This window comes from Acipenser ruthenus, chromosome 17, assembly GCF_902713425.1.
Source record: "Acipenser ruthenus chromosome 17, fAciRut3.2 maternal haplotype, whole genome shotgun sequence".
NCBI classification, from domain to species: domain Eukaryota; kingdom Metazoa; phylum Chordata; class Actinopteri; order Acipenseriformes; family Acipenseridae; genus Acipenser; species Acipenser ruthenus.
The window spans coordinates 7504478-7517395 of NC_081205.1; the positions used below are offsets into that span (position 1 = coordinate 7504478).

At 36.0% G+C, this 12918-nt stretch overlaps 1 protein-coding gene across 6 annotated transcripts in view; it reads left to right on the forward strand.

Annotated features, from left to right (window-relative positions):
• The window catches only part of LOC117423071 (myocardin-like), a 174238-nt gene that overhangs the window by 131254 nt on the left and 30066 nt on the right, over positions 1 to 12918 (forward strand). Inside the window, exon 1 of one of the 6 annotated variants that reach the window (XM_034038478.3) lies at positions 11687 to 12107. The exons of the other annotated variants lie outside the window; for them this stretch is intronic. Within the exon in view, the coding sequence (XP_033894369.3) occupies positions 12053 to 12107 (55 nt within the window). The 5' untranslated portion in view covers positions 11687 to 12052. Of the gene's footprint in view, positions 1 to 11686; positions 12108 to 12918 lie in introns of those variants that run through there. 6 annotated transcript variants of the gene reach the window in all.

Here is a 12918-nt window from a genome sequence, read left to right on the forward strand (position 1 = left end):
GGAAGAAAGCTGGTCCAGGTTGTTTAACATTGACAGCTGTTTAACATGAAAATAACTGCAGTTTTAAAATATATGCAATGAAAATGCATGGCATTAGTACAGCACAGTTTGGACAGGTATACGAGTAGCTCAAGAAGTATGGGTTCATTACTAATGTAACATTATAAATATATTAATAGCTACAGCCTCAATGAGTATAATCAGTGAAGCTGTGATGACAACACATCTACACTACTTGCACAACAGGGGGCTGATTTTTCAAATGTTTTTTTAAGTGAATACTTTATGATGCAGATGCCCTGTAATGCTGTTACCCAGGAAACAGGTGACTTTCAAAGTAAAATATTTGTTGCATACTTCTCGTAACAAGCCTTTAGTTCATTACTTGGAACACCCTGAGAGACTCTGGAGACGTATTAATGCTTTTACAATTTTTACAAAAAGTAATTCTGGTGGTGTTGCATGAACACATTTGTGATTGAGTGTTTTTTTTATTTAACATTTTTATAAAAGACTCTTTGAATGTAGGGGTTAGAGATTGGACTGCATTGTACAAAATGGGTTCTTGGCTTTTTGAGGAAAAAAATAACTGAGTCATATGTTTTAGGGCTTGGATACCGAGAGCACTGTTAGCTGGGATCCTTGAAAATGAAGCAAAATATGATATACATTGCTGTTTTAAAAACGTATGAGACACCATCCATATGGGCCTGAAGAGAATGAAAATGTATCTGTTGCAATGATGATCCTCCACCTTCTCAACCCTCCGCCTTGGAGTACAGTTGTAATGGAAGGGGCAGTACATAAATAGCAATGGCCTTATCTTTTCTGTCTTGTATCAGTGTCCATAAGACATAATTCATGAACAAAATATATGACCAAACAACACGATTATGTAAGTGCACATCCTTGTTGTGTCAACGGGCTAACAGATGAAGGGGGCCTGACATAAAGAAGTAGACTGCGTCCCGAACTTCTGAACAGATTGCTGTCTGGATAGAAAAGAGATCCCCCACCAGAGAGCTGTCCTCTGCGTAGGAGAGAGCTTGGTCTTGAAGGCTGCGACAGAGTCGCCACGCAGGGTGAGAATAGGACTGGCTGGCTGCTGAGGCTGCTCCTCTCCTAAACGTATGATGGGTATAGAATTGCGGTGAAAGACCTGCTCTAGAAACGAGAGTAGATAAATGTGATAAAAACCAGTGTCGGGATATGATTGAGCAGGATAAACCAGCGGATCTGAAGGGAGGAAAGTTTTCCATCTGGTAGTGTACGATGATTTGGTTGCTGGGGCCAAGGCTGTAGCCATGTAGTGACGAGTAGCTTGCAGAAGGTTGAAGAGTGTTGTATTTAATTGAACAGCAGATGTCGGTGTTGCAGAGTTTGAAGAGGAGATAGGGATGCTGCCGGGACCAGCTGATGAAACTGGAACACCTGTAGATGAGAAAGAGCATCAGCAGCGTTATTGTGCATACCAGGAAGGTGACAGGTTTGTATTATAAAATTGTGAGAGACTAAGAGCATTAAGGGGTTGTAGCATTTGCATGATGAGAGGGAAGGGTGAGCGTCCTTTTATTGATAATGTGAACTGTTGGTTTATTGTTGCTGTAGAAAAGAATGCTGACCACATAGGTGTGCTGCTGCGAAGATGGGGTACAGTTCCAGGAGAGCTGTAGCCTTCTTCTGAGGGGGTAGATTTTGGATTTCTTGCTAGAGAACCATTGTGATCCGCGAAAGCTGCCGAATCCTGTGCTTGAAGTGTCTGTGAATAAGGAGCGATCGTGGGAAACGGAGATGAGATCTTTGTAAAAGAGAGACAGGCCGTTCCAGTGTGTGATTAATGTAGCCCACATCCTTATGTATTTTCTGGCTTTGGATGATATATTGATGAATGGACCGACCCATGAAGCCGTTCTTGACTTCGGCTTGATTGAGAGAGCCGATGTGTTTTGGCTCAATTATGGCAGAATGTAGATTTTTGCATACATAGGATGATGGGATTTTGGAAAGTCCAGTGGAGAATCCGTTCGACAAGCCGTCTATGAGGTAAGCAGTGAAGATCTTGTCTGGATGGTGCTGCAGTGCTCTGTCTAGTGCCGGGATATTGATCATTGTGGAGACCATCGGTAACTTTGATTGTCATTTAGGGGCGGTAGGGCAGATGGATTTCAAATGAGCGTCAACACCTTTATTTGCTTGGTATCTAATGAACGCTTTAGAACTTCCCAATGTTAATTCTTTCAACATTAAGGATTGTCTTAAATCTCTGTTCTCTGTAGTAAAAACATTTCCAAACCAGTAAAAACAACCACTGTACGAACCGTGAATTGAACATTTTTGCCTCCTTATTTGCGTAAATTTAGAAAACATTTTCAGAAATGTTTCATCTAACATGGAAATAAAACACATTCAATGTACTTTGTATACAGTGTGTGAGCCATGCATGTTAAAAAATACTTTATTTAAAAATATTACACAAATTTTATATCTGGTAAACATTTGTTTTCAAAGTTAAATATAAATGTTGGTTAAGCTTCTGCCTAGCTTTGTGTTTTTTTTTTGTTTTGTTTTGTTTTAAATGGTCTTATCCACCTTTTCATTCTGTCAAAGAATGGACTCTTCAAGTCGTCCTTGAATATCATTATAATGAACATCATATGATGAAACTGCTAGCTTGAGGGGAGCTTCAGGTGCTCTCACCGAGTGGTCACTTGACCTCAGCTTTGAGGGTTAGAATCACCCATATGCTTTTTTAAATAATTGAATAATTATGCAGTGCACTAAAGGTACACTCCTACACTGGTGTCCAATGCAAAATATAAATTACAAATGCTCGGACTACGCAGCTTTTTTTATGCTCGTCTACACATAGGAGGGGTTGTGGCTAGTGTGAACAACATGCGCTTCTTCAGATATAACAAAGGGAACTGACTTGTTTAAATGGTACAGGACATTGTTTACTTTTGCCTTCAAGTAGTCTTTAACATGTCTTTGAAGACACACAATCCTTTTTTATTTGCAAACTAGCTGTCTTTCATGGCTTATCTAAGGTATTTCATGGTAAAAAGATTAAGCAGCTGTCCAGTTGTTTGAAAAATATAAATCTAAAGAAGTGGGACTATTACTCAGGGTATGAAGTCTAGCACATCATCTCTTCTTTGTTGACAGTGCTGATTTTGATATGTATTGTGAAGTATATAGTATTCTTTATTAACTTGATTTAGATTTGAATACCCCTTTATCATGTCATAAATGACAATTGAATTCTAACTTTATTGAAGTCAGCTCATGAAATTTGAGCTGACACTTGGTTATAGCATTTCTTGAAGAGCAACTTAAAATATCAGTGTTTGTACCAGGTGTACTTGTACATTAGACATGATTCTGGGAGTTACATTGTGGGATTAATTAAATGGGAAATTACACAAAATGATTCTAAAAAAAACCCAAGAAGAATTAGTTAGGGACAAGTTCTTAAGGTTCAGCCAGCCTTTTTTAGTTTGAGCTAATGGAAGCCATGTCTTCAAAATCACTTGCCAAATTGTGTGAATCTTTACTTGAGCATGTGTTATACTTTGAAAGTATATCATGCTGAATACAATAAATTTCATCAAAACACTGGTTAAAATGATGTCAGTTTTAGACTATTTATTTTATTTAATGGTGTTGCAACACCAAAAAATAGCCAGCTGTCAACAGAATTGCTGGAAAACTAAGACAGTTTGGAATGTATTGAAGTGCTGAACTTTTTTTTCTAATCTGAAAATAAAGTACTTTCGATGAAACTGCATTGTGGTTAGTTTTTGTATTTGCAAGAATCGGCAATTCAATTTAAAATGGTAATAAAAAATGAAACAGATAAAAAAAAAAAAAGTTTCAGCTGTTCTCTGATTTAATAGTTTCCTTCATCTGAATGCATTGTCATTAACAAATGACAGAACATGAATGAACACATATTGAGATTATTGAAGTGATTTTAGATTTTTACATACAGAATTTTCCAATTAAATTCTCTTAATCGTTCCATTAAGAGGGATGTCTGTAGTAATACTTTTGTATTGCCATTTTTGTATTGCCATTTTGTTTTTCCTTTTTGGACAAAAACTGCATTCTGGAGCAAATGTTTGGTGAATCTTGGCAAAAAAAAAGGTCTTCTTTCTGTGTGAAAAGTCAAACATAAAAGGCATTTGGATCATCTATGGAAAATAATGATTTAAAGCACTGGGATTTACTTACCCAAGAATAATACCAGTAGCTGAGTAAATGTAGGCTATTGTTGGGTATTGTAGAAGATATGCTGTCAAATAACAGATGGATTCATTGCCAAAGGTCCTGTTTCGGAAGTAGTGAGTACAAGCAATTCAGGAAACAGATGTATTGAATAGAAAGCGCTCTTTCCTAGAAATTTTGTTTTCAAGTCTTTTGGGTAGAATATCTTTTGACGGCTCCTCTCCTGATGGATATTTGGTTGCATGGGACGGTCTTAATTCATGTGTCCTCTCAGAACACAGAAGATCCATTTAAGTAACTCCACAGTCTGATTTCCACAACTGAGCAAATAGGGACAGGGTGATCTTTGGTGAGTTTTGACAGATATCCTTATTTTATTGTTTTGTCTGTGGATTAGAATTCAGCATATCCAGGTAGGAAAGAGATGTTTGAATGTCTATTCACATTTAGTTACATAATGCTGGAGACATTATAGACTTAAACAATATACAAATTAAGTCTGTAATGAAGTCTTATGGCTGTAACTAAAGCATTACTTGAACTGTAAGGAACCTTTAGGTCAGTACCAAGGAAATAGTTCATCATGAGCATTAGTAATTGCTAGCTACTGGTTAACACATCTACTGAGATAATAGCCCGTATGGAATTGAAAATGATTCATAATGGGGTGCTATGTTTAAGCACGTTATTTGCATCAGGTGAAATGATGCTGGGTTTGTTCGACTGCAGTCAGTCTGTTGGCAGTAGATCCTTAAGCTACCCTCCTGAGATTTGCATAAACATTTACAGAAAGCATGACCTTCATAAGGAGTGGCTTGCTTGTCTGAAACCTAAAAAAAGCTGTTTTTAACATTGTGGTGACCTGATCCCATTTCCTCGCACTGGTCAGTCTAAAAGCCACAGCAGGAGTCCCTTAATAGAGAACTATTAATAAAAACAAATAATGCATGTTTCACTCAATTTACTTTTATTGCCCTAAATTATTGTATTACATGCTTGTTGTGTTGCAAAAATAGTTAATAGGAAATGATTGATAGTTGATTTTATCTTGAATACTAGGCAAGGACTTGTTCATTTTATATATATATATATATATATATATATATATATATATATATATATATATATATATATATATATATGTATAATCCCTATCCCTTGGGTTTTTGAATAAATAAGTGTTTTTTGAATAAATTAAATACTGATGCAAATTGGCATGTACAGTATGCTAATTGGAATCACAAAAGCTCATCATGCATATTTGTTATGATTGACAGATTTTTCTCCTGCAGTAGCAGTGATTTCAAGAGAAAAGTCCAGACCAAATGGAGAAGCCCATGTTTTTGGGGGTGGGCTTCAGATTGGATGGTCATTTTTATTTATATCTTTTGCTAAATTGCATTACCTTTTACGCAGTTCTGTGCATGGGTAACATTTTAATTTAATTTTGCTGCTGGGTCGTTAATGGGGAATTTTACATACTGCTACAATATGTACCAGATTTTAAAGTATGTACTGTATTACAGTCCACGTGTCTTTTGGTAAGTGACATTTTCAGAATTATATCGTTCTGAATTAAAATACTTCCGTTTGAAAATATAGTACAGTACCAACAAAACCAACTACAGTACAACTAAATGGAAGCCTACTTATTTTAAAACAGTCCTTTCAGCTATGTATTTTTGACATTGTATCTTTTTTGTGTTTCTTGAAAAAAGGACATGACTGGGCCAAAATGAAATTATCAGATATGCGTCACACGTGTTCAACCGTCAGTGAAGTCAGAGTGCTGATAGGTAGAAATGAGAATGTAGAGCTATAAGTAATGAAAAAAAGTATACAGAAGACAGACAACAAAGTTCACGGTCCAAACAGGTTTTATTGTCATAATCCTGGTCTGGTGACCACAAAGAATAATCCCAGGCGATTCAAAAATAATAAACGCAGTAGAACCCACACAAAGACACACACGTTCACAAGTCCAGAGTGAGTGCTATAGTGCTCGTGGTGAAATACAGTTTATCCATGTACATTGGTGCAGTGTTGTCTGGGTTTAATGCTGGCCTGTAGCGACAGCTCTGGATCGTGTTAGCCGTCTAAAAATAATAAACAAGTAGATTTTTAGAAATGACAAAACAAAACACTTGCAAGAAATCACATTACTCCTTCTGGGTCAGCTTAACCATAAACAAAGGAACAGATCACCTCGCTATGTCCCCTTTTGTACTGTCAGTCACGCCCCCTTGGTTAGCGAGTGTAACAGTTTCTCCTCCCATCCGCGGTTGTCACATCGCTTCCCTTCTGGGTCGATGACTTGGTGTACTGTAGCTCCGTCCCCTTTCTAGATGGCTAATTTCAACCTAACCCTGGGAATTGTCAGGCTAATGATGTCATGTTACTTCCCGTCTGCACAATTAATCAAGAACGGATAAGATCGCTACAAGTCTTTAGGATTCGCTAAAAGCAAGTTAAAACGTGACAATTTGGGTCCTTATTGGAAAATTGTGCTGATACAGAGGGCTGTACCCCAACATATGAATGACATTCAATTTGGGCTCACTTAGTGTTGAGCTCGAATCCAGAGTTAGGCAGTGGTTAAGAAATTGACAGTTATCACATAAAGCTTAAAGGGTTTTGTGATTAGTGAAGAATCATGCATGTTAAAACAAATGCATTCCTTTTTTTTATTACGGTACTTTGGGCATGCAACAAAAAACACTGAAAAAAGTTCCAGCCCTAATCATATCCATAGTGTAATACAGTACATGTTCAGTTCAGACATATCACAAATTAAGTCATCCATTGTCAAATTAACAGACCAGTATGGCCATGTCCTCTAGGCAGCAACTCATAAAGATAATAACTGGCATTTAAAAGAAAGGACTGTTGAAAAGCCCTGAGTGCTGACAAAGTAACCAAACGTACTGTGACATTTTTCTATCCTTTGGAAGGCTCATAGCCAACAGCATAAAAAGGTACGCAAAATCTATTACGTACATGTAAACACAACAAGAGTATAAAGTAACAGTCTCGTGTTTTAGTTTCCTTGCAGTCCATGCGAGTCAGCCTATGTGATGTCACTTTTATTTTAGTTTGGATTCCATTCAGATTGCTTTTGCCAGCGAGAAGGAAATCTCACACTTTCACACCAAAGTAAATGTTCATGATCTCTCAGTAGAGCTATGAGGTTTTGGCTCCGTACTCAACTTTTTTTCAGGGCAGTTCTTTATGAAGTCTCTGCCATTACTGATGAACTGTTATTAACTTATCCTCTCCTGTGACTGGCTTAACTGAGATTTAATTTCTTAAAGAAATCCATGACAAAAAAAAAAAAAAGAATAGGAAGTCAAATCTCAGATATCTCTGATGGGCTACTACGTAGAACGACATTTGGACAAGGGGAAAGAACATTTAACCTCTGATTTTATGTATAGAAAATACTCACAATTAAACTTGAGTACCAATGCAAAAAAAAAAAAAAAATGGTTTACTTGCAAGCAGCATTGTGTGTTGTTTAGATCGGAAAACTGATGAAAATGGAATTAGAAAAACATGGTAGAACCAGTTAAACCAATTACCTCAACAGCTGCTACCGAAGCCTGTGTTAGAGTAAGTAGCGGGGTTCCGATAAAAATATAGCGTTCTACGTTCCCACATGTTGCTAAAACTGTTTAAATAACATACCTGTAATTGTTCTTTTCATTGGCAACATCCTGACAAATTTACACTTCTAACTTTAAACTCAGTTTCAAAGCTCTTTTCAAAATGTCCACTCTAGTGCACTGGGGCTTGAGATCTGTCCTCTAAATCACTGTAGGAAGCAATTTAAAAAAAAACAAAAAACAAAACTATTGCTATTTACTAACATGTCTGGCCTCAGACAGTACACAACAGTTAACATCTGCACTGCTCCCTGGCTGTCTCCACTCCAAGACCCTGTCAGCTGCTTTTTTTGAGGTGGAGCTTTATACATTTCAAGGTAAAACATCTGTAGCATTTGCCTTGAACCATTTTAAAACAACAAAACTGGAACTGGGCAGCAGTGTGGAGTAGTGGTTAGGGTTCTGGCCTCTTGACCGGAGGGTTGTGGGTTCAATCCCCAGTGGGGGACACTGCTGTTGTACCCTTGAGCAAGATGCTTTACCTAGATTGCTCCAGTAAAAAACCCAACTGTATAAATGGGTAATTGTATGTGAAATAATGTATAATGTGATATCTTGTAACAATTGTAAGTCGCCCTGGATAAGGGCGTCTGCTAAGAAATAAATAATAATAATAATAATAATAATAACTGGTATTAGTGACACAACATTGGAATAAAAATCAAGTCATTGCACATTTCTGTGGATCGAACACATGACAGGCAGTTTAATGGAACATTTGCCACATTGTGATTTGATTATTTTAATACCAGCTGTTTTTTAAAGAGCTGGTGTTTCCTGGCTTTTAATTGGCTTAGTTTCTTTGAGTCCATAAGGTTAATGCTTTTGTATAAATCAGAGGTCCTATCTTAGCATCATCTATACATTGTGGGTTTCTTCATGTAATAAAAGGGAACGTTGGTCAAATAATTCAACAGGAGAACGAATTCAATTGGATTTTCAAAGTTATTCTAGAATAGTTTCACTGATCTTGAAATCAGTACTTTTTATATTGTTGAAGCACTTGTAATAGCTTACAGCCACAGAACTGTGATTACAGCAACAAATTGCTGTTTTCTAATAGAAAACAACTACGTTATTTGTCACTAATGTTAGTCATCAGAATGCATGTTACAGATGTGAGAACACAGGGTAGAACAGTGCAAAGTTAATAGAAGTAGTTGCAAGAATAGCCTATTCACGTACCCAAAAACTGTACCTGTCTAATAATACTGAACTTGTTTTTAAAACATTAACCTATATGAAAAAGCCCTGTGCAAACCTGACTGAAAACAAAACGATATGTGGAGTCAACAAAACCAGATAGGTCATTGTAATAAAACATTGTTACCTCATACACTTCTGATATGTGAATACACACTCAAAAATAAGCCGAATAATTCTAGAAATAGCCAAGTTTAAAGTGTTATCTAAATACTGATCAATCTCTTAGAACAAAAACAAATGTTGTAACATGATTCAAGATCTTGTATAACTCCACTGAGATGAAACACCTTCTCTGTATGTGACACTCTGTCTCTGCTAATGGGGTTTGGGGGAACTGGGAACTTTGGAATTAAATTCTCCCTGGCAGAATTAAATTTACCAATGCCAATATCTTTTGACCTGGACTGGAATTTAACCAGGACTGCATGGTCATTTTTTACTGCCTCCTTGTGCAAGATAACATGTTTTTATATGCCTGATAAGGAGAGCTTTCAATTTAAAAGTGCTCTATAATATGCAGTTTTGTTTTTTTTGTTTTTTTGCAAACAGTAGTTTTTTTTTGTTTTTTTTTTAATTACTGGTCAATGTGTGATAAAAAGTTCAGAGTTAAACTGTATAAAATAAAATAAAAATAAATAATATAAAAAGATGATATAAATAAATGAACAAAATGCTTTTCATCTATAAAACGTAGAATACTGGTACTACTCAATCACGAAATGAAAGAAAAATGAAAGAAACATCTTGTTGTAGACCAGTTGTAGAAACCTTTTAAGAGACCTTATTTTTTAAAAGCACAAATGAGAAAGGAAAAATTGCACTGGATGTATGTAGTCTGTAGGTATCACAAAGCCAGTCTCTCCCACACAACAGAGAAATACTGCTTTTTGTACATTAAGTGTATTTTACAAAACAGAGGTCCCTTTTCCCCAGTATGTGAGCCATTTGAGTCATTTAACACCCTTGCAATATATTTTTGCCTTTTCCACTCCTAAATAAGTTACTTATGCACACAGATATACAGATGCTGTGTAGATTAATAATAATAATAATAATAATAATAATAATAATAATAAACAACAAACGCATCTTCCTAAGTTCGAGAAAGCAAAGTTAGGCTAGGTAGAGGAATCACAGATGAGTTAATTTATAGTTAGTGCCATGGTCAGCCTGTGTATTATGTCAGCTATTGCTGTCCAGTCTCCTATAACACGGAATGGTGACATTATCAGTCTCGTAGCACTTGGCTGGTGCATTCCCAGCTGTTACTACCAAGCAGCTCCTGTAGGGAACGGAGGGTAACAAAATAAAAAAAAAAATACATCGTAAGTCGAAACAACTGCAGTTAAATAGTGAAGGTCAGGGTCAGTAACCAGACACTATACATATGTTTATACTATATTTGCATTTATAAATAAATATATACAAAATAGTTTTTTTTTGTTTTTTTTTTAATCGCAAGAATCAGCTTTATTACAGTTTAGTTTGTATCTTTATATCTGCAGCTTAATTTTTTCTTAGATTAAGAAACATAAAATTAAATGCAAGAACTCTTCTAAAATAGTGTATAAACAGCGAGTTTTACTTAGTTTCCTGTGTTTAACAGAGTAGTAGCAACAAACAATAACATTGTCAGCAGTGTTTTGTGGATAAACGTTAGCTGTAAGTGTAGTACAGTATATACTGTATACTATTAGGCAAATTGAATGTTGCCACATGATGTAATGAGACAAATTCTATGCAAATCCATCCATTTGAGGGAGTACCAGGATTAAATGTTGGCACTCCCGAGGCCAGTTGCCATTGAACTGTTAAGGATGTTTCCATGGAAATACTGCCAATATCCGGAAAATAGACAAATGTGCGTGTGTCCTTTTTTATTTGTGTGTGTGTGAGATAGAGATAGATTATATATATATATATATATATATATATATATATATATATATATATATATATATATATATATATATATATATATATATATATATGTGATATAAAATATTGATAGCATCAGTGATCGCATTAGACAGGTTTGTCTGCTGTCCTTTGGAATGTATGACTTTGAAGCTATAGATTAAAAAAAAAAATGTTTACATTTAAGACAGACGAGTAAGATTACAAAACCTTGGATCTACTTAATTTGTTTTTCTTTAACAGATGGAACTACAATGAAACAGATGGGGGGGTGGACTTTTATATTCACTTAACATAACAGAATTATACTTACTACTTGTGTTTATTAGTAGTAGTAGTCGTAGTAATAGTATTTGTATTCTTCTGTCTAGCACTTATTGATGACACAAAGATAACTGTTTTGTACTGTTACACTGATAACAGTTTAATTACTTCTGGCAAACAACAGTCAGGCAACAGGCCAGCAGCTTTTCATCTGAAAAAAAAAAAAAGATGTAATCTCCTTTTGATGCAAAAGAGTTAAGGTGAGGGAGTGAGGCTTCTTGATTCCTGTTCACTGTCACTCCAGAGTTCTGCTATCAGGAGGTGCTTGTCTTCTGATTGGCCGGCCTGCAGTTGGTAGTAAGTGGGATCGGATATCAAACCCACATCCCACCAGTGATGTCCCAAGCTGAGTTTGACAGGGGAGACTCCAGCTTGGTCATTGTGCCGATAGTAAACTTTTAGCTGGAGGAGTGTTTTGCTGATCTTTAGCTTTTCAGCCCCTCCCAGCGCTGGGGGATATCATTTGCTGTCTTATTGAGGAACAGGGCTAGATGGGACCAAAACCTTTCACAAGTTTTGCCGGCTGGCTGACTGACTGAAGCAGCAACCCCAAGGGGAAGAGCAGAGTGTAGTAATTTAAAGAGATACTCTCCTTTTTTAATGAAGTGGTTTGCTAGCACTGATCAGACTCACTCCTTGGAGACGGTTAATGGTTTAAATTGAGGAGGTTTGCAGTTTTTGTCTTTTGCTGTTGGAATTGTATTCAGAACATCATCATGACTCTTCTTGGTTCGGAGCATTCCCTGCTCATTCGCAGCAAGTTCAGATCAGGTAAGCCTTGCTCTCAAGTTCATAAACTTGCCACTGTTGCAGCTCTTCTTATTTAGCGAGTGACAACACATTGCAGGATTTCTGCTTGTAATCCTCAGGTATATATTTATACATTTCTCCTATGTTATTTAAAGGCTATGTGGACTTGTTTATCTCTTCCTTTTAGTGAGGAATTAGTGCAGATCACAAATGGAAGTACAGTCATAACAGTATGAGGTTCTGAATCCACCCATGTTATTTGTAAGGTGAAAGAAATTCAGGTATGATTGGTTTATTACTTAATATCTACACGGGGGGATATTAGTTGAATTTTATATCATGGTAAAATTGCTTTATTAGTACCACCTAGATATAGTGCAACAGATGTAACTCATTGGGTTTCAAAGTTTGTATGTATCACATTTTGTTGTACACTTGAGAACGCAACCTTGTAATTTATGAGCAAACACATTAGCTTTTTATATTGTCAATTTACGCCTGTAAGAATGCTTCAGCAGTTTTCATTTAAATTCATGAAAATAATATAGTAGTTAGTTTCAATATACAAAAAAAGTTATTCAACAGTATTGGCAACAATACATATGCGTAAATTGCTGTATAAATTACTGTAACAATTTTTTTTAATTGCCATGCAATACTTTTTTTTTTTTTTTTTTTTTAATATGAGCTACTTAAGTTACACCACTTTTTTTTCTGATGTTTGTGTTAAAGAATAGATGTCCGTCACAGTATAAATGAGAGTATTTACTACTAAAGCTCTCTCGAGACAGTGTCAGCGGTAACATCACTCAAACTTGTTTTTTTCTTGGCA